This window comes from Lithobates pipiens, unplaced genomic scaffold, assembly GCF_037356315.1.
Source record: "Lithobates pipiens isolate NorthernLeopardFrog02 unplaced genomic scaffold, aLitPip1_a1.2 Scaffold_3, whole genome shotgun sequence".
Taxonomy (NCBI): Eukaryota; Metazoa; Chordata; class Amphibia; order Anura; family Ranidae; genus Lithobates; species Lithobates pipiens.
The window spans coordinates 266,365,393-266,391,844 of NW_027507790.1; the positions used below are offsets into that span (position 1 = coordinate 266,365,393).

Sequence of the window (26,452 nt, forward strand, 5' to 3'; positions counted from 1 at the left end):
GTTTACAGACGGCCATAAGGCCACTGATTGCACGGTTCGTTCGGTTTCCTCGATCACAGGCTTCATACAGCAGAGAGCTGGATGTATTCTCTAATCACCTGCCCCCGGCTAATGTTTGTTTTGAATAATGGCAAAGATTTCCTGGTAATTTCTGCAGATATAATGGTCATCTAATCTTCATCTGTGCTCCTCTCCCACACTAACTGTGGCTGACTTTAGCACCGGAAACGTTAAATCCAACCGAAATGGGCATTTTCATTTACATTTTAAAATTAATGATATTTACAGAGGAAAGACGAACATATTGTTTCATATATATTTAAATTAGAACTCCAGAGAGAAATTTTTTCTTTGCATAGAGTGGAGCAATGTCAGACCAATCCTTTAGGGTTACTTTACTGCGGTCTGTAAAGCCAACGAGAAGGATTTAGACAATTTTCTGTTCTGGTGGCAACCGAGAGAGCGAGAGGAGAAATATCCCCAGAGGAGACACAACAGTTGTTTTTATTTAAAAAAGGGGGAAAGTTTAGAACTGTAGTCAGGTTTTAAATTGAATCTACAAACACTTCTATGATGAGCACAAAGTTTTCATTTTATTTGGCTTTAGTTCTTCTCTGAGCAAGATCAGCTTTACCAGCAGTGCCTCCTCAACTTTTCCCCCTCTGCCTTACCTTCCCAGCAACTCGGCTCCCCTCCCCCACCCAACCTTCCCAGCAACCCGGCTCCCCCGCCCCACCTTCCCAGCTCCCCCCCTCTGCCTCACCTTCCCAGCAACTCGGCTCCCCTCCCCCGCCCCACCTTCCCAGCTCCCCCCCTCTGCCCCACCTTCCCAGCAACCTGGCTCCCACCCTCTGCCCCACCTTCCCAGCAACCCGGTTCCCCCCCATCTGCCCCACCTTCCCAGCAACCCGGCTCCCCCCGCCCCACCTTCCCAGCAACCCGGCTTCCCCCGCCCCACCTTCCCAGCTCCCCCCCTCTGCGCCACCTTCCCAGCAACCCGGCTCCCCCCTCTGCGCCACCGTCCCAGCAACCCGGCTCCCCCCCTCTGCCCCACCTTCCCAGTAACCCGGCTCTCCCCCTCTGCCCCACCTTCCCAGCAACCCCCTTCTGCCCTGCCTTCCCATTCCCAGCAACTGCGCTCCCCCCTCTGCCCCACCTTCCCAGCAACCCGGCTGCCCCCCGCCCCACCTTCCCAGCAACCCGGCTCCCCCCCTCAGCCCCACCTTCCCAGCAACCCGGCTCCCCCCCTCAGCCCCACCTTCCCAGCAACCCGGCTCCCCCCCTCAGCCCCACCTTCCCAGCAACCCGGCTCCCCCCCTCAGCCCCACCTTCCCAGCAACCCGGCTCCCCCCCTCAGCCCCACCTTCCCAGCAACCCGGCTTCCCCCCTCAGCCCCACCTTCCCAGCAACCCGGCTCCCCCCCTCAGCCCCACCTTCCCAGCAACCCGGCTCCCCCCCTCAGCCCCACCTTCCCAACAACCCGGCTCCCCCCCTCTGCCCCACCTTCCAGCAACCCGGCTCCCCCCGCCCCACCTTCCCAGCAACCCGGCTCCCCCGCCCCACCTTCCCAGCTCCCCCCCTCTGCCCCATCTTCCCAGCAACCCGCCCCCCCCGCCCCACCTTCCCAGCAACCCGGCTCCCCCGCCCCACCTTCCCAGCTCCCCCCCTCTGCCCCACCTTCCCAGCTCCCCCCCTCTGCCCCACCTTCCCAGCAACCTGGCTCCCACCCTCTGCCCCACCTTCCCAGCAACCCGGTTCCCCCCATCTGCCCCACCTTCCCAGCAACCCGGCTCCCCCCGCCCCACCTTCCCAGCAACCCGGCTTCCCCCGCCCCACCTTCCCAGCAACCCGGCTTCCCCCGCCCCACCTTCCCAGCTCCCCCCCTCTGCGCCACCTTCCCAGCAACCCGGCTCCCCCTTCTGCGCCACCGTCCCAGCAACCCGGCTCCCCCCCTCTGCCCCACCTTCCCAGTAACCCGGCTCCCCCCCTCTGCCCCACCTTCCCAGCAACCCGGCTCCCCCCGCCCCACCTTCCCAGCAACCCGGCTTCCCCCGCCCCACCTTCCCAGCTCCCCCCCTCTGCCCCACCTTCCCAGCAACCCGGCTCCCCCCGCCCCACCTTCCCAGCAACCCGGCTTCCCCCGCCCCACCTTCCCAGCTCCCCCCCTCTGCGCCACCTTCCCAGCAACCCGGCTCCCCCTTCTGCGCCACCGTCCCAGCAACCCGGCTCCCCCCTCTGCCCCACCTTCCCAGTAACCCGGCTCCCCCCCTCAGCCCCACCTTCCCAGCAACCCGGCTCCCCCCCTCAGCCCCACCTTCCCAGCAACCCGGCTCCCCCCCTCAGCCCCACCTTCCCAGCAACCCGGCTCCCCCCCTCAGCCCCACCTTCCCAGCAACCCGGCTCCCCCCCTCAGCCCCACCTTCCCAGCAACCCGGCTCCCCCCCTCAGCCCCACCTTCCCAGCAACCCGGCTCCCCCCTCAGCCCCACCTTCCCAGCAACCCGGCTCCCCCCCTCAGCCCCACCTTCCCAGCAACCCGGCTCCCCCCCTCAGCCCCACCTTCCCAGCAACCCGGCTCCCCCCCTCTGCCCCACCTTCCCAGCAACCCGGCTCCCCCCCTCTGCCCCACCTTCCCAGCAACCCGGCTCCCCCCCTCTGCCCCACCTTCCCAGCAACCCGGCTCCCCCCCTCTGCCCCACCTTCCCAGCAACCCGGCTCCCCCCCTCTGCCCCACCTTCCCAGCAACCCGGCTCCCCCGCCCCACCTTCCCAGCTCCCCCCCTCTGCCCCATCTTCCCAGCAACCCGGCTCCCCCCCTCAGCCCCACCTTCCCAGCAACCCGGCTCCCCCCCTCAGCCCCACCTTCCCAGCAACCCGGCTCCCCCCTCAGCCCCACCTTCCCAGCAACCCGGCTCCCCCCCTCAGCCCCACCTTCCCAGCAACCCGGCTCCCCCCCTCAGCCCCACCTTCCCAGCAACCTGGCTCCCCCCCTCTGCCCCACCTTCCCAGCAACCCGGCTCCCCCCCTCTGCCCCACCTTCCCAGCAACCCGGCTCCCCCCTCTGCCCCACCTTCCCAGCAACCCGGCTCCCCCCCTCTGCCCCACCTTCCCAGCAACCCGGCTCCCCCCGCCCCACCTTCCCAGCAACCCGGCTCCCCCGCCCCACCTTCCCAGCTCCCCCCCTCTGCCCCATCTTCCCAGCAACCCGCCCCCCCCGCCCCACCTTCCCAGCAACCCGGCTCCCCCGCCCCACCTTCCCAGCTCCCCCCCTCTGCCCCACCTTCCCAGCAACCTGGCTCCCACCCTATGCCCCACCTTCCCAGCAACCCGGTTCCCCCCCATCTGCCCCACCTTCCCAGCAACCCGGCTCCCCCCGCCCCACCTTCCCAGCAACCCGGCTTCCCCCGCCCCACCTTCCCAGCTCCCCCCCTCTGCCCCACCTTCCCAGCAACCCGGCTCCCCCTTCTGCGCCACCGTCCCAGCAACCCGGCTCCCCCCCTCTGCCCCACCTTCCCAGTAACCCGGCTCCCCCCCTCTGCCCCACCTTCCCAGCAACCCGGCTCCCCCCGCCCCACCTTCCCAGCAACCCGGCTTCCCCCGCCCCACCTTCCCAGCTCCCCCCCTCTGCGCCACCTTCCCAGCAACCCGGCTCCCCCTTCTGCGCCACCGTCCCAGCAACCCGGCTCCCCCCCTCTGCCCCACCTTCCCAGTAACCCGGCTCCCCCCCTCAGCCCCACCTTCCCAGCAACCCGGCTCCCCCCCTCAGCCCCACCTTCACAGCAACCCGGCTCCCCCCCCTCAGCCCCACCTTCCCAGCAACCCGGCTCCCCCCCTCAGCCCCACCTTCCCAGCAACCCGGCTCCCCCCCTCAGCCCCACCTTCCCAGCAACCCGGCTCCCCCCTCAGCCCCACCTTCCCAGCAACCCGGCTCCCCCCCTCAGCCCCACCTTCCCAGCAACCCGGCTCCCCCCCTCAGCCCCACCTTCCCAGCAACCCGGCTCCCCCCCTCAGCCCCACCTTCCCAGCAACCCGGCTCCCCCCCTCTGCCCCACCTTCCCAGCAACCCGGCTCCCCCCCTCTGCCCCACCTTCCCAGCAACCCGGCTCCCCCCCTCTGCCCCACCTTCCCAGCAACCCGGCTCCCCCCCTCTGCCCCACCTTCCCAGCAACCCGGCTCCCCCCCTCTGCCCCACCTTCCCAGCAACCCGGCTCCCCCCCTCTGCCCCACCTTCCCAGCAACCCGGCTCCCCCCCTCTGCCCCACCTTCCCAGCAACCCGGTTCCCACCATCTGCCCCACCTTCCCAGCAACCCGCCCCCCCCTTCTGCCCCACATTCCCAGCAACTCGGCTCCCTGCCTCTTCCCCACCTTCCCAGCAACCCCCTTCCCATTCCCAGCAACTCCGCTCCCCCCTCTGCCCCACCTTCCTAGCAACTCGGCTCCCCCCCCTCTGCCCCACCTTCCTAGCAACTCGGCTCCCCCCCCTCTGCCCCACCTTCTCAGCAACTCGGCCCCTCCCTGCCCCAACTTCACAGCAACCCTGCTCCCCCTCTGCCCCACTTTCTCAGCCCCACCTTCACAGCAACTTGCCCCCCCGCCCCACCTTCACAGCAACTCGGGGCCCCCCCCCCCTCTATCCCCTCTAGCAGTGTCTCAGGAGCTCAGCTACCTCTTCCAACAGTGACTCAGCAGCTCAGATTCCCCTAACCCGCCCTTCTCCTCCTCCTTCCTACCAGCAGCTCCCCCTACTCCCACTCCCAGCAGCTACTCAGCAGTTCAGTTCCTCCTACATACACCCCCCTTACAGCAGCTCAGCTCCCTTCCCGAGAAGTGAAAGGCATCACTACTGTGGCATCTTTCAGCCTTCTAATTTGAACACACGTGCACAGTAGGGAGCTGAGCTGCTCATTTATGTCTTTACTGTTTCTGCTGTGAATTTTGAGGATGAATTACTTCACAGTGGATGCCGATACGGCAGTCACTGGGGGGGGGGGGGTTTGTTTTAATGCTGAGTAAATACTTGAATGTCCATAGCCATAGCATGTTCACTTTAAAACTTTTTGCCTAAAGACAGTATTTGCCTTCCTACTCTTCCTAGCAGCATGCATTTCCTGACTACAGGTGCAGTCTGTGACACAGGCTCTGACCTGGGGTCAGGAACCTCACTAAACACATAGTAAATGCATAATGAGGTTATCAGCGTGAACAAGGACAAATATCAGAACATCGGTAAACGGCACTGCGGAGCCAGTAAAGGGTTACAGCGGGGAGCTGGCAGCATGAAGCTCCGTACAGCTTTTTGCTGGATAATAGGAGTGTACGGTAAACACTCGGCCCTAACCTGACAGCATGTGAAATGTGGAATTATCTGCAGCTAATTCACAGGCAGCTAGTGCATTTCTGCTTGACTGCTGCCATGTCATGACTCTCCAGCAGCAGCTGCCTCCGTCCCGCCGAGAATGTTCTGCTATTCCAGCTGGGGAGGAGAAGCTTATTTTAGAAGGCCCCAGGAGACTCGATTCAACGCTCACCAACAGCACCGAAATGGTAATTTTTAATAGTGGCTAGAAAGAGTCGGGACAAGCAGATGTAATTCTGATTTTCATTCTGCAGTAAGGACCCTTGAATGTATCAGGAGCCCGAGACAGGGACCGGCAGAGCCTAGACAACAACATGTCCTTAAAGTGAACCTGACACCTGTATTAGGAATAGATGAACAATAAAGATGGAACAGCGGCTCCTAAAAAGGTGTCTGGAAATTATTTTTAGGATATACTTGGAGAACCCTCTACCTCTAAACCCAGGCTGTCCCCATGAGCCTCGTCTTCTGCCCCGACTTGTAACCAAGCTCCATCTCCCATTGGAGGGCAACCCACCATTTAACAATCTTATTCTTAAGCTTAAAGGAAGCTGTATGGATCTCTCTGCCAATGTTGGGCAGGACTGATACACAGTATAGACAAAAAGAGACGGACACCCCTCAAATAAAGGAGTTCAGGTTTTCCAGTGAAGGGTGTGATGAAAGCTGAATTATGGGAAAACAAAAGGGTTAGGTGCTCATTTATGTCTAGGAGGACCAGGTACAGCAAATTCCTATGCACTGCTAGATCGGTCCATGCAGTCTTTTCCTTTCTATGGCTCAGCGGTCTAAGCTCATCCGACATAATCAAGACGGATGCAGAAGGAGCCCAAAGAAAATGGCACATCATTAATGGGAGTAAGCAATGACATTGCACAAGTGGTCAGTGCGAGGAGGAATTGGGCCCCTCCCAAAGCCGGTGAAAACGGGAGGACTAGGATCCCCCCCCATTGTTAATAGGAGGAATAGGACCCCACCACGCCCATCGTCTGCGTCAGTTGGAGGAATGGGCACCCCCCCACCCATGGTCAGCAAGAGGAATGCCCCCCCATCGACTGCGTCAGCGGGAGGAATGCTTCCCCCCCATATCGACCGTGTCGGCGGGAGGAAGGCCCCCCAATCTACGTTGTCAGCGGCAGGAATGCCCCCCCCCCCCATATCGACGGTGTCGGCAAAAGGAATGCCGCCCCCCCAATCGAAGACGTCGGCAAAAGGAATGCCGCCCCCCCAATCGAAGACGTCGGCAAAAGGAATGCCGCCGCCCCCCCCCCCAATCGAAGACGTCGGCAAGAGGAATGCCGCCGCCCCCCCCCCCCCCCATCGACGGCGTCGGCAAGAGGAATGCCCCCCCCCCTCGACAGCGTCGGCAAGAGGAATGCCCCCCCCCCCCATCGATGGTGTCGGCAAGAGGAATGCCGCCCCCCAATCAATCGCGCCAGTGGGAGGAATGCCCCCCGACCGCGTCTGGAGGAGGAATGCCCTCTGACCACGTCGGCGGGAGGAAGGCCCCCCCATTGTCTGTGCCAACGGGAGGATTTGGGCCCCTATTGTTGGCACCAGTGGGAATTGTGCTCAACTGTTGGTGTTCGTGGAAAGACTGGTGCCTCATTGGTATCAGTGGGAGGAATAAGTACCCCAAAGGGCCATGTAAAGATAAGTAAAGGGCCGCATACATCCCACAGGTAACAGTTGAGACCACTGCCCTAGACTGCAATGAACAGTTAACCCTTGAAGTGTGGGTGCAGCCCTACTGCAAGGGAGGACGTATAGTGCCTAGATTAATCGTGCAATCTAGGCTCGTAGTTCATTCACACACAGAGCCATCGATTTAAAAAATTGACAGCTGCAATTTCTCCCATACACAAAGGCTGCTGCACTGGTAACATGGTGAACGTATGCTAGAAACCTTGAGGAATGTTGGCCTTCTAAGGTCCCCTGCAGTCCCCTCTGGTTCCTTCTGCTGCCCCCCACGTCACTGCTGTACCCTGTAAGGACATGGAGGTGAGCGAGAGGAGCCTATGGGAGCTCTGGGTGACCCAGGAAATCCCAAAGTGAAAGTTTCTCCTGCAGACCACAAGGGAGGATTTCTATCCAATGGATCCTCATTCTGGAGATGCGGGAAAGGTACGTTTTCACAGTGAGTTTTTATTGTAAGTCACTTCTTTTCAGCAGTTTAGAAACCTTGAAATGCTCATTGTATAAACATCATCTGGCCCATAACAAATGCTAAAAACTCTAAAAACCCACTGTCACGAGGTAAATTGAGGGACACAGGGGTTCCCCATGATGGTCATAGATGTCATTTCTGACAATTGAAGATTTTAAAGTACAGAATAAGACAACACATCAACATATAAAAATCCATATATTAAATATAAATAAACAAAAAAAAAAACACGTCAGCTTCTCATTTTACTCACCTGCACAAAGAACCGTTGCATTTCGGGACAGCGCCTAGAGAAGGTGTGGTTGTAACAGCAGCCTCTCTAGTCTGTATGGCCAAAGGAGTTCTAGGAAAGAAAAACAATAGGGAGAATTAAAGCCCAGTTGAAATGAAAAAAAAAAAAAAAAAAAAAAAGGTAGAAAAGTCTGTCCCCTGCCAGAAGAAACTTTGCTCTCTGTGGAGAAGCATTAGTCTATCTGCAGAGGTGTGTACCCCCCCCCCCCCCCGCTGAGCCAGATATGAACGCTCAATCTTTTGGATCACTGCGCTGTAGGTCGGGGAGTGTGTCCAACTTCTGCAGACACTACCACTTTAGCAGAGAGAGCAAGGGTCCTTCTACACAGCATGCTGGCAGGGGACAGGATTATCTACTCAGGCTGTAGCTGCTTTCCAAAGAAAATCTTTAAGGGATCATTTTCTTTTGATGCACTTGGAGAGAGAGTGTATTCACTACATTTAAGAAACAAAAAAGTTTGGCTTGGCTTTAATGCAACTATAAAAACAAAGACTTACCAGGAGATATATATATATATACACACACATACACATACATACACACATATACACATACACACACACATACCACACTGAACTAAAGGCTGTAATGTAACAAAATAGGTAAAAAGCCAAGGGGGTGAATACTTTTGCAAGGCACTGTATTAAGTATCTCACAAAAGTAAGTACACCCTTCACATTTATGTAAATATTTTATTATATCTTTTCATGTGACAACACTGAAGAAATGACACTTTGCTACAATGTAAAGTAGTGAGTGTACAGCTTGTATAACAGTGTAAATTTGCTGTCCCCTCAAAATAACTCAGCACACAGCCATTAATGTCTAAACCGCTGGCAACAAAAGCGAGCACAACCCTAAAGTGAAAATGTCCAAATTGGGCTCAAAGTGTCAATATTTTGTGTGGCCACCATTTTTTTCCAGCACTGCCTTAACCCTCTTGGGCATGGAGGTCACCAGAGCTTCACAGGTTGCCACCGGAGTCCTCTTCCCCTCCTCCATGATGACATCACGGAGCTGGTGGATGTTAGAGATTTTGTGCTCCTCCACCTTCCATTTGAGGATGTCCCACAGATGTTCAATAGGGTTTAGGACCGGAGACATTCTTGGCCAGTCCATCACCTTTACCCTCAGCTTCTTTAGCAAGGCAGTGGTCATCTTGGAGGTGTCTTTGGGGTCGTTATGTTGGAATACTGCCCTACGGCCCAGTCTCTGAAGGGAGGGGATCATGCTCTGCTTCAGTATGTCACAGTACATGTTGGCATTCATGGTTCCCTCAATGATCTGTATCTCCCCAGTGCCGGCAGCACTCATGCAGCCCCAGACCATGACACTCCCACCTCCATGCTTGACTGTAGGCAAGACACACTTGTCTTTGTACTCCAGTAATCCATGTCCTTAGTCTGCTTGTCTTCAGCAAACGATTTGTAGGCTTTCTTGTGCATCATCTTTGGAAGAGGCTTCCTTCTGGGACAACAGCCATGCAGACCAATTTGATGCAGTGTGCAGCGTATGGTCTGAGCACTGACAGGCTGATGCCTCACCCCTTCCATCTCTGCAGCAATGCTGGCAGCACTCATACATCTATTTTTCAAAGACAACCTCTGGATAAGACGCTGAGCACGTGACCTCAACTTCTTTGGTCGACCATGGCAAGACCTGTCCTGTTAAACCTCTGTATGGTTTTGGCCTTCTTTTGGTCTTCTTATAGCCTAGGCCAGTGATGGCGAACCTTGGCACCCCAGATGTTTTGGAACTACATTTCCCATGATGCTCCACTACACTGCAGAGTGCTAGAGCATCATGGGAAATGTAGTTCCAAAACATCTGGGGTGCCAAGGTTCGCCATCACTGGCCTAGGCCATCTTTATGTAGAGCAACAATTATTTTTTACTGATCCTCAGAAAGTTATTTTCCATGAGATGCCATGTTAAACGTCCAGTAACCAGTATGAGCGAGCACACCAAATTTAACACACCTGCTCCCCATTCACACTGAGACCTTGTAACACTAATGAGTCACATGACACCAGGGAGGGAAAATGCCTAATTGGGCCAAATTTGGACATTTTCACTTAGGGGACATTAATAGCTGTGTGTTGAGTTATTTTGAGGGGACAGCAAATTTACACTGTTATACAAGCTGTACACTCACTACTTTACATTGTAGCAAAGTGTCATTTCTTCAGTGTTGTCACATGAAAAGATATAATAAAATATTTACATAAATGTGAAGGGTGTACTTACTTTTGTGAGATACTTAATACAGTGCCTTGCAAAAGTATTCACCCCCTTGGCTTTTTACCTATTTTGTTACATTACAGCCTTTAGTTCAATGTTTTTTATATGTGATGGATCAGAACACAATAGTCTAAGTTGGTGAAGTAAAATTAGAAAAATATATACAAAAAACTATTTTTCAGAAATAAAAAAATAATTGGCATGTGCGCATGTATTCACCCCCTTTGTTATGAGGCCTATAAAAAGCTCTGGTGCGACCAATTACCTTCAGACGTCACATAATTAGTGAAATGATGTCCACCTGCGTGCAATCTAAGTGTCACATGATCTGTCATTACATATACACACCTTTTTGAAAGGCCCCAGAGGCTGCAACACCTAAGCAAGAGGCACCACTAACCAAACACTGCCATGAAGACCAAGGAACTCTCCAAACAAGTAAGGGACAATGTTGTTGAGAAGTACAAGTCAGGGTTAGGTTATAAAAAAAAAAAAATCTAAATCTTTGATGATCCCTAGGACCACCATCAAATCCATCATACCCAAATGGAAAGAACATGGCACTACAGCAAACCTGCCAAGAGACGGCCGCCCACCAAAACTCACAGACCGGGCAAGGAGGGCAATAATCAGAGAGGCAGCACAGAGACCTAAGGTAACCCTGGAGGAGCTGCAGAGATCCACAGCAGAGACTGGAGTATCTGTACATAGGATGACAATAAGCCGTACGCTCCATAGAGTTGGGCTTTATGGCAGAGTGGCCAGAAGAAAGCCATTACTTTCAGTAAAAAACAAAATGGCATATTTTGAATTTGTGAAAAGGCATGTGGGAGACTCCCAAAATGTATGGAGGAAGGTGCTCTGATCTGATGAGGCTAAAATTGAACTTTTTGGCCATCAAAGAAAACGGTATGTTTGGAGCAAACCCAACACATCACATCACCGAAAGAACACCATCCTCACCGTGAAACATGGTGGTGGCAGCATCATGCTGTGGGGATGTTATTCAGCAGTCGGGACTGGGAAACTGGTCAGAGTTGAGGGAAAGATGAAGATAAATACAGGTATAGTCTTGAGCAAAACCTGCACCACTCTGTGTGTGATTTGAGGCTAGGAAGGAGGTTCACCTTCCAGCAGGACAATGACCCCAAACACACTGCTAAAGCAACACTTGAGGGGAAACATGTAAATGTGTTGGAATGGCCTAGTCAAAGCTCAGAACTCAATCCAATAGAAAATCTGAGGTCAGATTTAAAGATTGCTGTTCACAAGCGCAAACCATCCAAGTGGAAGGAGCAGTTTTGCAAGGAGGAATGGGCAAAAATCCCAGTGGTAAGATGTGGCAAGATCATAGAGACTTATCCAAAGAGACTTGGAGCTTTGATAGCCGCAAAAAGGTGGCTCTACAAAGTATTAACTTTAGGGGGGTGAATAGTTATGCACATTTACTTTTTCTGTTATTTTGTCCTATTTGTTGTCTCCTTTACAATAAAAAATAAAATAAATCATCTTCAAAGCTGTGGGCAAGTTCTGTAAAATCTTAAATGATGCAAATCCTCAAACAATCCATGTTAATTCCAGGATTGTGAGGCAACAAAAAATGCCAATATTTTCTGAATGAGCTCCATCTTTAACGAATATCTGTCTGCTACTAAAAATCTGAATTGGCCACAACTCTTTTCTATGAGAACACCACAGGGGCCGGTGGGGGGCCTCAGTGGGGATGGGGGTGGGTGGTAGATGATCAGGGTCTCGCCCTGAAGATAATCACCAACACAAAGGAGGTGCACATTGGAATGCTATATAGCTAAAACTTATTGGCAGCTGCCTACCAGTAGCTTTTACCCTTTTGTTGCCATGGTTATGCCAACACGTGCCACTTAAATACCCACAGATTTCAAATCCTACCAAGAGAAGTTCAAAAGATAGAGCAGCACTGACTACGGCCCGTGGGTTCTGTGTCTACTGGAAAGAATGCTGCCCCTGGGAGTGAGCGGGTCTCCTAACAGTGCCCTCTAGTGGGGGGGTGGGAGCAGCTGGTTGACGGTGGAGCAGGATACAAACCGCTCTGGGAGATTTCAGTGCACATTACTTGAAATATCACTGACCTTTAGTAAAGGTATCCCATCACACTGGCATTTATCAAAGGTTGCAGAGATAAGTAGAGATGCATAATTTATAGTCAATGTGTAGTTAGTTATACTTCAGACTGGAACTTCAAGCAAACCGTTAAATCCACGGCAGAAATAAAAGTTTGAAAATAGTAGATTTTGGAAGGTTTTAAAACCTACTTCAGGATTATTTCATCTCTAGGAAATCTCCACTCACTTCCTGTCCTGGTGATGGATGTCGGGGAGAAGGTCACACGGGTTCTAAACCTTCTAACACAAAAAAACTTTTCGCTGGATTCGGGCTTTAACCACTTGCCTACCGGGCACTTTCACCCCCTTCCTGCCCAGGAAAAATTTCAGCTTTCAGCGCTGTCACACTTTAAATGGCGATTATGCGGTCATGAAACACTGTACCCGTATGACATTTGTATCATTTTTGTTTATACAAATAGAGCTTCCTTTTGTTGGCATTTAATCACCACTGGGTTTAATATTAGACCCCTGGGTATCAATAAAAGACCTACAATTTTGAAAACTTTTTTCTTAGTTTGTTATAACATTTTGCAAACAGATCGTTTTTCTCCGGAACTGATGTGTGAAGAGGCGGCACTGGTGGGCGCTAATGAGGCGGCACTGGTGGGCGCTAATGAGGCGGCACTGGTGGGCGCTAATGAGGCGGCACTGGTGGGCGCTAATGAGGCGGCACTGGTGGGCGCTAATGAGGCGGCACTGGTGGGCGCTAATGAGGCAGCACTGGTGGGCGCTAATGAGGCAGCACTGGTGGGCGCTAATGAGGCAGCACTGGTGGGCGCTAATGAGGCAGCACCGGTGGGCGCTAATGAGGCAGCACCGGTGGGCGCTAATGAGGCGGCACCGGTGGGCGCTAATGAGGCTTGCCAGTTGTCAGCTCTCCTCACGCTGTGAAAGCGTGAGGAAAGCAATGCCGATAACCAGCAAGAGTGTTTACTTGATTGGACACAGCTGATCACGAGGTGAAGGGCTGATGTGATTGGCACTTTACCCCGAATTGTGATCAGCTGTGTCTGCCGGATGCACGCCCCAGGGGGGCACAGTTCTGGGAGGATGTCAATAGATGCCCTCCCAGAACTTGGCGACTCCACTATAACCATTATTCGGTTAAAGAGTCACTACCATTTTGTCCATTCTCGGAAAAGTGACAGGTTCTCTTGAAAGAACACCCCTCATGCCCGATATTTCCACTGTGCTCCCCGCTACTCTAAGCCCTTTTCCATTATGAAAGATCAAACTAAGTGATCTATTCACATGCTGTGTGGAGGGTGCCCTTTAGTCTTCTCCTGGCAGAGGGTGGTCCTCTGATGCAGAAAGTGGAGCATTTGTGAGGACTTCGGCGCCACTCTCTGCATCAATACGCTGAATGAAAGCACCACATGACACCATGTCAGCTTGCAAACCCATTGACCCCAGGTAGTCAAAATATGTCCTTAGTCTTCCTCTGGGTATCACGCCACTTTAAAGCTGAATTCCAGGAATTCAGCTCCTGCATAAAAATTGAAGGCAAACTATGAGTCAAGTCCAGCGAGGTGCATGGCACTTCCTGGGCTCATCTCCATTATTTAAATTGGACGGCTTTATAGTACTCATTGAATTTAGCCATCACTGTAGTTCTCAGACAGCGACACTGATCCTTCTGAGCTGTGCATCTTGAACAGGAGAGCCGGAGCAGCTGCTATGCATACCCCCTCCTCCTGTCCATTCACAGAAGCCATTGTATTATATAACCACGTTCACAAAATACAAAGGCTTCTCTGAATGGGCAAGCAGAGAGGGGGTGTTGGGCATAACTGCTCTTGTGTACCTTTCACCTCTCTCATTGCCTTGAGTGTAATTCTCTGCACACTAATGAACCTGCCAGATATAAACCTAAATAAGAGGGCCTTCACTTTTTACAAAGTGGCAGAATTTTTGGAACTCTGCAAAAAAAAGAAAAAAAAAAAAAAAGATCCTGTGGAAAAAATGAAGTACTACAAGGGACAGTTCCAGATTGAAAGTGTGTATTGCAGGATAACCATTTTAATTTGAACCAGCGCTGGGCTTTAACCCTATGTAAGCTCCAATATGGTGCTTCCTTAAACTGGGTTTGGACTCCTTGGCTCTAAACAGAGGGACAGAGAGGCAAGAGTATTGAGTGGGGGTGAGGGATTGTTCTTTAACATGGATTGAACACAGGCATATATGAGGCAGCACAGCGGTGTGGTTATAACACCGAGCTGACACATACACTATATTACCAAAAGTATTGGGACACCCGCATTTACACGCACAGGAACTTTAATGGCATCCCAGTCTTAGTCTGTAGGGTTCAATATTGGGTTGGCCCACCCTTTGCAGCTATAACAGCTTCAACTCTTCTGGGAAGGCCGTCCACAAGGTTTAGGAGTGTGTCTATGGGAATGTTTGACCATTCTTCCAGAAGCGCATTGGCGAGGTCAGACACTGATGTTGGATGAGAAGGCCCGGATCACAGTGTCCACTCTAATTAATCCCAAAGGTGTTCTATCAGGGTGATGTCAGGACTCTGTGCAGGCTAGTCAAGTTCCTCCACCCTAAACCCGCTCATCCATGTCTTTATGGACCTTTCTTTGTGCACTGGTCCAAATCATTCAGCGGAGAGGGGATTATGGTGTGGGGTTGTTTTCCCAGGGGTTGGGATCGGCCCCTTAGTTCCAGTGAAGAAAACTCTTAAAGCGTCAGCGACATTTTGGACAACTTCATGCTCCCAACTTTGTGGGAACAGTTTGGAGATGGCTCCTTCCTGTTCCAACATGACTGCGCACAAAGCAAGGTCCATAAAGACAGTTTGGGGGCGTCAACGGGTGGGCCAACTCAATATTGAACCCTGTGGACTAAGACGCCATTACAGTTCATGTGTCCCAATACTTTTGGTAATAGTGTATAGCTAGGGTCCCTTGCTTGTGCCGGGAGCTGTCACCATATATACGACATGGGTGCTGAACCTGTGGCCCTCCAGTTGTTGTGGAACTACAAATCCCATCATGCCTTTGGCAGTCATGCTTGTAACTGTCAGAAGCTTGCAATGCCTCATGGGACTTGTCGTTTAGCAACAGCTGGAGGGCCACAGGTTGGGCACCCATGGTTTACAATCAAGAGCCAGTGGAGCAGGCTCCCTGATCACATGATCACCAATCACAGCGATTGCCTGACTGGCAAGCCAATGCAATGCTTTTGGCACCACAAACCATTAATGGGTGTCAGCGTCCACTCACACTATATACATATCCATGAGAGACGCTCAGATACACTGACGATGTGCTAGTACATGAACGCAAACGCTTAGGAAAACGATCCGGCAGCGAGAGCGCAATGCAATCACATTATTCTCCATCACAGAGCATGAAGCCGCCTCCTGAGCGCAGACGCATTATCCGGTAACTTCTCACCCTGCCCTTCGGTGATAATTCCACATAAATGTGAGCTGCTGTCACCGGGCAGATTCCACGCTGATCCGTCATCCTCTAGTCTATAGATCCGCGTGAGCAGTTATAGTCGGAGCTTCATTATAGCTTAAGGGGGGGCAGCTGCGCCTAGCGATTCATAAACCACCGTGTGATGAAACACACCAATTACGTCACCCGGGCCATTCTCACATAAATGCCCTAAAGAAAAGATAATAGGGGTAGTTGATGTGTTTTTGTTTCATTAGAAGGTTTAATGAATGCTTCAGTAAGTCTGTAAAGCGAGTGATCACAGCACCGTTCACACGTATCCTCACATACTCCATTTTACTTTTATTTTTAAAGGGCTGGTTTACATTTGCTTTTGGTCTCTGAAGAGCAATACAAATTGCTCTTTAGAGAGCATATGACAGGCGGTAAGAAGGTGCATCTTCTCACCACCTGCTGTGCATGTGGTTGGGGGGCACTTGCAGAGCAGCCTCCTTCACTAGAGCAAGAAGAATTCCTGCCACAGTCCCATGGGGCACAGGAGAAAAATGGAATGGCAAAGTAGCTTGAACACGTGGAATAGTGGTACTAGATAAAGAGCCTCAAATGTGTCCCCTGACATCACCAGAGGGCCACATAAAATATTCAGTGAATGTAATGGTATATAAAGCGGTCAGAGGCGGCGGCCACGCTAGCGGGAGATGGCCAGAGGCGGCGGCCACGCTAGCGGGAGATGGCCAGAGGCGGCGGCCACGCTAGCGGGAGATGGCCAGAGGCGGCGGCCACGCTAGCGGGAGATGGCCAGAGGCGGCGGCCACGCTAGCGGGAGATGGCCAGAGGCGGCGGCCACGCTAGCGGGAGATGGCCAGAGACGGCGGCCACGCTAGCGGGAGATGGCCAGAGACGGCGGCCACGCTAGCGGGAGATGGCCAGAGACGGCGGCCACGCTAGCGGGAGATGGCCAGAGACGGCGGCCACGCTAGCGGGAGATGGCCAGAGACGGCGGCCACGCTAGCGGGAGATGGCCAGAGACGGCGGCCACGCTAGCGGGAGATGGCCAGAGACGGCGGCCACGCTAGCGGGAGATGGCCAGAGAAGGCGGTCACGCTAGCGGGAGATGGCCAGAGAAGGCGGTCACGCTAGCGGGAGATGGCCAGAGAAGGCGGTCACGCTAGCGGGAGATGGTAAGAGACTGCGGCCACGCTAGCGGAGATGGCCAGAGACTGCGGCCACGCTAGCGGAGATGGCCAGAGACTGCGGCCACGCTACAGGAGATAGAGACTGTCACCTCAAGAGATTTCTTCTCCTTTCCATTTTTGGACAATATGTAACAAGAAATACCTCCAGACTGCATAAAACAGTCTTTTCAGTAAAAAGGGGAAGAGTCAGAACCTCGAGTTATTACCAACTTTGCCTTCCCTCCTGTCCTGGACAACCACTCGCCTTATTCCTTTTCCTGTTGTCATAGACATTAGACTAATGGTAGTCTGTCTGATGAGGACGCAGACAGCAAATGGACAGAACTTGGCCGGAGTTCACTTGTGCCTTTTCTTCAGTAGCTGTGCCGTGACTGGCGGCTCCCGCGTGCATGCGTGGGAGGGACGTCATCATGGCTCTGGAGCCCGCAAACCCAGAAATAACTCCGGGAGACTTGTCGCCGGTCACATCGGTGTGCGGTGACCGCTGCAACAGCTTTAATCTAAGGTAAGTATTTTATAATGAGCTGATCGTATGCGAAGCAGGTTATATAATTTTTTGCAAGTTTACAACCACTTTAATGATTAGCATGCATTATGCATGCTGGCCTTTCTGGCTGCAGCTTGGCATTGCATGCTATGGATCTACTGGGACCCCTAGATTATTTTCCATCCTCAATTTCCCTCCCCTAGCATGTAACTTGCATGCATAATTCAAGCTCCCACGTGCATTACTTTATATTTTCCTACACAGAACCCCATCTGCCATATAGCTGCCCAACCCCTATATTTTAACTGCATCTTGCTGTAAGTTATATCCTGTTGTGAAGTTATTGCCCTGCTTATCTTTGTATCATAAGCAAACACAGGCTGAGCTACTCATTCCAACCTCTATATTGTTTGTGAGCAAGTTTATGGAAGTATACAATCTAGGAGGTATATATGTAAAACATACATAGTAACAAGACAAAAACATCATGTCACCTTTCGGACTCTAACTTGGTCTGTAGTAGTTCCTGTTGCTTCTCGAGCAGTTTGGCTTCGTGTTCCTCCAGTAGCTGCTGCAGACGCTCTTTCTCCACCTCAAGCTCCATCTTCTGCAACATTAATTCATGTTTCCTCTGCTCCGACACCCTGGCTCGTGGGGCGACCCCATTGCTTAAGCCAGACGTGGTGGAGCGACTAGAAAAGGAGCAATCTTCCGGGTGTCTTGGGAGCGAGAATTCTGGTTGACCTTTCCCACGGGAGTTGTGTGTCGGTCGGTAGAAGCAGCAATGAGATGGTGGCTGATCTAAGGCACTGCTGCAATGCTGGCCACGGGTCACATCCGGACAGCGTACGTTTGGTATATCAGAGCAGCAGCATTTCCTCCGTGCACAACTGTCCAAAGGGTACCCATCTGGGTGGCAATGGAAACCACATCCAGGTGCGGGGTCAGTTCTACAGAAGGGACGTGCCGTTATGGAACACAAGCTTTCCAATTCAGAGTTGGGTTTATGGCACGGAGCGAGGTAGGACCCATTCAGTTCATTTGCTGTTGGCTGCTGTTGAATTTTTGGCACCTTTTAAAGAAAATGAAGAAAAATTAGTAAAAAAAAAAAAAATACACATTGCAGGACCAAATTCTAAAACTTTCTTGAACTTGCACACATTCCTTGAATAACGGAACCTCTGTTAGATAAATGAAGGCCCCTTGCACACAGGTGTTCCATTTTTTTCATCCGTTCAGTATTTTTTGTTAGAAAAATCAGATTAAAAACAGATTCGGACTTAAGTTTTTATATTGGTTGTGTACATCCATTTTCTAATGAATTTCAAACTTTTGGAATGATTAGAATTAGTCGAAAATCGATCCGAATTCTATTTGAAGAATAGCTTGTTGCCAAGAAGCAGCAGCAACCATCATGTTCTTAACAACCGAGGAGTCATCAGATGTCAGCGGGGTTCCCTGCCGACAGCGTAATGTGAAAAAAATTGTGAAAAACAACACCTTTGGGTCTGGTATGGATTTTAAAGGGAAGCTCACACCAAAAAAAAAAAATGGTGTGGGGTCCTCCCCAAAATCCAGACCTGGCCCTCATCAAATCATGCAGTGCACCAGCCCCCTCAAAGCACCTTGTTCCCATGTTGATGGCCAGGGTTGTGGGGAAGAGGCCCTTGTCACCATCAACATTGGGGAAAAGTGCCTTGGGGGTGGGGGCTTGTTGCAGGTGGTAGTGGTCCCTCCTGCCCCAAAGCACTCCCCACGTGGCCTGTATGGTTTAGGAGGCCTACATGCTCGAATAAGGGTCTGGTATGGATTTTGGAGGGGATCTCACCATTTTTTTATGGCATGAAGTTCCGCTTAAAATCCACACCAGATCCAAAGTGCCTGGTATGGAAAAGGGGGGGACCCCCATGTTTTTTGTCCACAATTTTGTTTTCTACATTCAGCTGTCAGAGGGGAAACCTGCTGACAGCTGATGACTCATTGGTTGTGAGGACGCCGGCAGGGGCCGTTGACATCCATTTAGGTACTTTTTTTAAACCGAAAAAAAAAAAAGGATTTTAATGAAGGCAGAGGTCAACGGATGATCATTCGCCAACATCCGCTTGCCCATAGAATTACATGGGTGCCATTTTTTTCACCCGTCAACGGACGGAGGAAAAAAACGGACAAACAGGACATCCATGTGAAAGGGGCCCAAGGCTGAACTCCAAGGCAAGTTAAACACATTGTTGAAACACACAAGGGGGGGCTATCTAGTCTTGCAAAGGATTTCTAGTTTTGCCCTTCCAGCCCTGAGATTTATACAGCTCCGCTATGTCTGGCAGGGCAGAAGACCCAATTTTAAACTGCTGCTGTTAACACTTAGGGCTTGTTTACGCTTGTGCTACCCTCTGAAAAGCAGGGATCTGCAGATGATCGCTTTTCAAAGGTTGCTTAACGGAAGGATGGGAAGCAATGTGTTGCCTCCTCACCTCCTTTTTTTAATCTTATAAAGCATTAGTTAACTTATGAGCTAAAAAGAGCCTCAAATGCAGCCCTGACATTACCAAAGGGGCGCACATTAAGTTCAATATATGTAATGCTTGAGAGACTGTCAGACTGCAGACATAATAGAGAAAACAAGGGTCAGAGATCGTGGACATGCTACATTGTTGGCCAGGGATATGCCGCAGAAGACATTATGAAACTGGGAATGTGTTACATGAGCCTAGTAGAGATCAATGCTATTACCTCAATGTTCCCACTGCAGGACTACGGAGGTCTGCACATCATATACCAAAGGGCAGCAGATCGGGCACCAGAGCTGTAAAGCCTGCACTACTGTGCCACATCCAGGTGAATTGCACACTGTTGCAAGGTGGTTTTGGCATGGCCCCTTTAGCTTAAATGGGACGTGTTCACGTCATGGTGGTTCTGCCCCCTAAACATGACAGGTGGCATCTTTGGCACAGTTGCAAAGTATTGCAACAATGACACATACGTCCCCATCTGGCTGCCATTGCAGTTTGTGGGGGGGGGGGGGGGGGGGAGGTTAAATTGCAGCTGCAACTATGCAATTATCATCAAACCTCACCCCCTGCCCGCAAGTATAGGGTAGACCCTACAAGTCTTGAACTGTACAGCCTTGTGGATGGACAAGGAGAAGCAGAAGACTGATTAGGTCATCTCAGTGCACTGCGGCACAATTAACAGACTCCCAGTGCTGCTTATCCCTTCCCCAGACTGAACTCTGCTTACAAGGACTGCAAGAGGCTGATACCAAGTCGCATTTAGGTATTTGCATTGCTTGCATTGATTTTACATCTTTCTAGAGTTCATCTTTAAAGCGGACTCCCAGGAATTCATCCACTTTGTAAAAAGTGTAGGCACACCAAGTCCAAGGAGGTGGATAACCTCTCCTGAACTTATCTATATATCTGACAGGTTTATGGCTCTACTGGGGCATACACTGGACACTGGAGCTGTGAGAGAGAAGAAAGAGGCACACAGAGCAGCTATGCAAGCCCTTTCTCTCTGACGCCCATTCAGAGAAGCCTTTGTATTTTGTGAATGAGTTCACATTATACAAAGGCTTTTGTGATTGGGCAGGAGGAGGGGGAGAGGCAGGCATAGCAGCTCCACTGACTCAAATGTTGAAGGTGCTTAGACCTGAAGCATAAGCATCGGGCTCCCGGAAATACAACAATGGCCATCTCCGAGGAGTGCAATAAAACTGTCAGATGTAAACAAGAGATTAGACCAGGGGATGTCATGCACCTCTTTGGACTTAACTTCACTTTTTACAAAAGAGCTGGAATACAGCTTTAAATAAACTAGATTACATCGTTTTTCAACTTGATATTTTCGAGAACTTCTGCTGCAGACCAAAGATGCACAACCCATAAATTAATCCCTACATAGTTACACAGGGATTGGGTGCCAACCACTTGAAAACATAGCCATTGTCCATAGCTTCACAAGCTACAGTCTGCTGCCAAAGTTAGCACTCCTGAAAGGTTGAATGGCACTGAGATGCACCACGTACCGCGACAGAAAGCAAAGCTCCATCAAGCGGAGAAAAAGGAACAGCACAGAAGACTGCAGCACTAACAGCGAAACGAGACCATAAAAACCTTCCAGGTGATTACTACAAAACCAGTGAAGATCACACAATCTCTTCCTTTTGATTTTCTGATGCCCTGGGAAGGCCCTGACATTGCTACGGCCACATTGCAGCGCACATTTAGATCGATCCATGGAGGCAAGAGCCTCGAGATATAAATTTTGCTCCTAACAGCTGCGTGGCAAAGCGTTCCAACGGCCCGCTCCATATAAATGGCCGACAATCTCCTCTGTGTCATTATAAAGAACAAGTTGGCGCCTTTCTCGGAAAGATCATCAAGGTAGATTACCTTGGAGTTTCACAACTAAAGACTTACAGGTGTTGAATTATCCTTTATTACGGGCAAACTTCTGCCTTTTAACAAGACGCGCCGGCAAAAAAAAAAAAAAAAAAAACGAATGATCTTGGCTGTGAATTATTCATGAGCATTTTGCAGCGTGCCCGGGGCGTCATCCGTGGCCTTTTCCAGGTCATACGGCACCAATTAGAGCAGAATTTTAAATTATTCAATAAGCTGAACTCTCCTGTCGTTTAACATATAGATATCAGTGCAGTAAACAAGTTAAAGCTATTGTGCCCTGGGGGTTTGACGCGCTCAGCCTTAGGCTCCGAGGCTGCCGCTGGAACAGACAGCGAGAAGGAAAACACTTGCAATGTTTTAATAAGTTCTTAGGCGCCCCTTCGGGAGTCATGCGCAGCTCCTGCTCCCCGTATCCGAATAAAATGATTAAGGTTATTACCAGCGAGCTTCTTAAAGAAGAGGCGCCAAACAAAGAAAGGGGGGGGGGGAGAGGAAATGAGTCGCAGAATAGTTTTTGCATGTAAAATTTATATTGGCACACCTGCAAAGATGAAGAAATCGATCTGAATTTTAATTTCGGCAGCATAAGGAGGTTGCTAGGAGCCAGAATTGGGAGGTAGGATTATCTTATACCTACATCAAATACCCAACTGCATATACACTATACGGCCAAACATTTATAGACGCAACATATACACAACCTCCTCAAACGCTTAACCCCATTTGAACCACCACTGTAAAGACCCTTCTCTGAAAGGCTTAATATCTGACCTACCGTATATGCATTATTATTATTAGATACCATGGGCCCTTGGCATCCTTCTCCTATCTCCCCAAGTGGGAAGCCAACTTAGGCAAAACCTTACACCAAGCAGCTTGGAATCGAATTTAGTTAGACAAAGTCTAAGTCCAAGTGCTCTCAGAATATTTTCACTCAAAGTGCTTACAAACTGCTTTCACACTGGTATATGACCCCGGTACGAGTAGACAAAATTATCCCTCTACATCTCCTCTGTTTTCGGGGGTGCAGGGAACCAGGCACCCCCTTTCATATCTGGTGGAATGTCCCAAAGCCCTAATGCCCCGTACACACGAGCGGACTTTTCGACATCCAAACTCCGACGGACTGAGTCCGGCGGACTATCCGATCGTGTGTGGGCTGCAACGGACTTTAGCGAAGCTAAAGTCTGACGGACTTTAGAAATGAAGCATGCTTTAAATTTTCCCGACGGAACTCCGCCGGACCCGGTCCCCTTTGAAAAATCCGCTCGTGTGTGTGCTACTCCGACGGACTAAAACCGACGCTAGGGCAGCTATTGGCTACTGTCTAGGAACTTCCTACGTCGAATCCAGTCGTACGTCATCACGTTCGACTCCGTCGGAGTTTGGTGTGATGGTGTGTGGTCAAGTCCGTTCGGTCGAAAAGTCCGCCAGAACTCCGTCGGAACTCCGGCGGAACTCCTTTGGAGGTCTGTCAGACTTAATCCCTCTCGTGTGTACGGGGCATAAGATTTTGGTTCCGGATCTAGGCAACAATTCAAACGGTCTTAAAATGTTCCTCTCGCACGTAACCCCTGGAAAGCTTTACTGCACAAATCGATCTCATCTTTGACTAAAGCCCAAAAGGAAGCTGGTGGGGTTTGTGTTCCTGGCAGCTTGGCAGACACTGGCGATAACCATTCCTTGGTATCAGCAAAGTTAAGCAGCGGCTCATGGGAACCATGGTGAACGAGGAGATCACATATATACCGACGGCTACTCATGGCAAATTTATGGAACCCATGGATAACTTATAATGGCCACCTGGACTGTGCTTTACTCTCCATTTGATCATCTGAATGGACCGTTTTTGTGTTGTGAAACAGGCTAGCCCTGATGGGACACCCCCCCCCCCCCCGCAGCTGTGCCTGGTAGCCAATCAGCTTCTAACTTCAGCTTGTTCAATTAAGCTTTTGGCAATAAAACCTAGAAGCGGACTGGTTTCTATGTAGACGCGAGCCTGATTTTGCACTCTCCAGCCCCCATGTCAATCACCAACCACTAGTGTTGGGACGGAGGAAAGGGCATGAATTATATACTCCAGGTATTCACCTCCACCCACTCGCTAGGACAGGGGTAGGTAACCTCAGCCCTCCAGCCGTCTTGAAACTACAAGTCCCATGAGACATTGCAAGACCCCAACAGTCACAGGTGTTCCATCAGATTAGGCAACCAATCAAACCTTGTAACACAAGTGACGTTCCATCACGGCCATCTTGGTACACCCCGCACTGAGTCGCAGTAAGCCTACAGTCTGAAGTCACCAAGCGGACATCTTTTTACACCCACCAAAGTCTTGCATTTCACACGTATTTTTACCACTAAACTGAGCTTATATAGTAAAATACAGTATTAAGAACTCAGTTAACACTGTTAATGTTAAATTTTAAAAGTAGCGGTGTTCTGTTAGATTAGCAAACCTGTGAGATCAGCAGACTTGCCGCTGCTTTTAAGATTTAACACCAAAACAGTATCATGGAGTTCAAAATACTGAATTTTACTATACAAGCTCAGTTTACTTGTAAAAATGAGTACGAAATGCAAGACTTTGTTGGGTGTAACAAGATGTCCACCTGGCAACTTCAGACTGTAGGCTTATAGTGTGGACGAGTGCGGGGTGTACCAAGATGGTGGCGATGGAACGTCACTTTCATTACGAAATCTGACGGAACGTAGGCATGGCTCCTAGAGGCAGAGGCATGATGAGATTTGTAGTTTCCCCACAGCTGGAATGCCGAGGTTGCCTACCCCATGCCCTAGGGGTTCATTGAAATGAGTGGCCATTTTTGACTCTCTAAAAAGTCTTCCGCGAAGGATCATTTTCCAGCGACACTTTACAGAAGGCTGTTCCATGGGTTGAGTTTGGCCTTGGTAACTGCCAATAAATTTTGGCATGCTACTATAGCTGCTGACCATCTTAACTTGCAGCTCGGTGGTCAAAAAATCTGCAGGTCAACCACCAATTTTTACAGCCCCTCACCCAACTGCATAAACAAGGTCTTATGCACAGGACTGAAAAGAGAATGTGTTAAGCTCTTCTCGGGACTAGTCGGGGGTACAATGTTGTCCTTCAGAGCTCTATATATGCAATATATCAGCAAAATCACAGTGCTGGTAGCCAAGTCAGATAACTTGTCCTATCTCTGGTAGAGGCCTTCAGCATGTAAGAGGTTACAGTCTGGACAGGCAGCAGAGAGGTGAGCAAGCAGCCAACATGAGCTGATTAGTGTGTGCAAGGATCACAGTAAAGGGTTTGTCAGCTCTAAATAAAACCCAGAAGACCTTTCTGATTCATTTTACCCGGGAACAAGACAATCTCTGCAGATGCCAGGGGGATCAGACCATCGCAGGGCAATTAATTATTGTCCAGAAAGGTTAAGAACTACTACCGAAAATTAACCCAGACAATATCACACAACTCTCATAGATGCAGGAGACACTGGAGGAAAATAAAAAAAATAATCGCAAAAAGCGATAGTAGGAAAACAAAACAAAACCTCCCAAAAGTGTATTTTTTTCCTACTAATTTCTAATAAATCCGTAAAGTGTTTTTATTTTCTCTCTTAATGGTTACTGCAATTATATGCACAGTGCTAATCAATCATATGCGTTCTTTGCCAACACTTTGGGACAGATTTCCCCATCCTCCCTCTAGGCTGCCCAGCGCCATTTAAACCATTTCCCGTGAGCCCAGGGCACCAAGGACATACCCCTGAGAGCATGTTATGACACAAATCTGGGCTCACCCCTACTGTATGAAGGGGAGGGCAACAAGAAATGAAAGGGCTCATTCACATGAGTGGCTGGAAGCAAAACTGAGTTGCGGTTTTACCAGCTTACCGACAACCTGAGCCAAGCTGCAACGGTGGGCAAATGGGGTTGTACACATGCCAAGCTGTAAAGATTTGCTTAGCAGGCAGTATCGCCACCGAAACGCAACCCACTCAAGTGAACGGGGCCGTGTTGCAAATGTGTTAAATGCATAACGGTGTGGGCATTGCAAAGTTAAAGCAGGTGGTGAGGAAGCGACAGATCACTGCCCAGTAACCCGTTAACTCTCAAAAGAAAAAAAGAAAAGTAAATTCTCCTGCACTCAGGTTTTTTTCTCCAAGCAAGGAAAAAATATCGAAATCCTTATTGTCCATACCTGGCCACTTAAGGACCGAGCCTCTTTCTGAGATTTGTTTGCAAGTTAAAAACTGTTTTTTTTGCTAGAAAATTACTTAGAACCCCCAAACATTACACATTTTTTTTTCTATCATCTTAGAGAATAAAATGGCGGTCGTTGCAATACTTTCCGTCACACCGTATTTTGCGCAGCGGTCTTACAAGCGCACTTTTTTTTTTAATAAATACACTTTTTTGAATTAAAAAAACACAACAGTAAAGTTAGCCCAATTTTTTTTTTATATTGCAAAAGATAATGTTACACCCGAGTAAATCGATACCTAACATGTCACGCTTCAAAATTGCGCCTGCTCTTGTAATGGCGACAAACATTTAACCTTAAAAATCTCCATAGGTGTCGTTTTAAAAATTCTATAGGTTGCATGTTTTGAGTTACAAAGGGGGTCTAGGGCTAGAATTATTGCTCTTGCTCTACCGATTGCGATACCTCACATGAGTGGTTTGACCGCCATTTTCATATGCGGGCGCTACTCACGTATGAGTTTGCTTCTGTGTGCAAGTTCGACAGGGCACGTTTAGAAAAAATAG

At 50.4% G+C, this 26,452-nt stretch overlaps 1 protein-coding gene across 1 annotated transcript in view; it reads right to left on the bottom strand.

Annotated features, from left to right (window-relative positions):
• KIAA1328 (KIAA1328 ortholog) overlaps positions 1 to 26,452 on the bottom strand; it is a 206,429-nt gene that overhangs the window by 79,860 nt on the left and 100,117 nt on the right. The window contains exons 7-8 of the mRNA XM_077463114.1: positions 17,789 to 18,366; positions 7,776 to 7,865 (exon numbers count right to left, since the gene is read on the bottom strand). Coding sequence (XP_077319240.1) covers positions 7,776 to 7,865; positions 17,789 to 18,366 — 668 coding nt within the window. The remainder of the gene's footprint in view (positions 1 to 7,775; positions 7,866 to 17,788; positions 18,367 to 26,452) is intronic.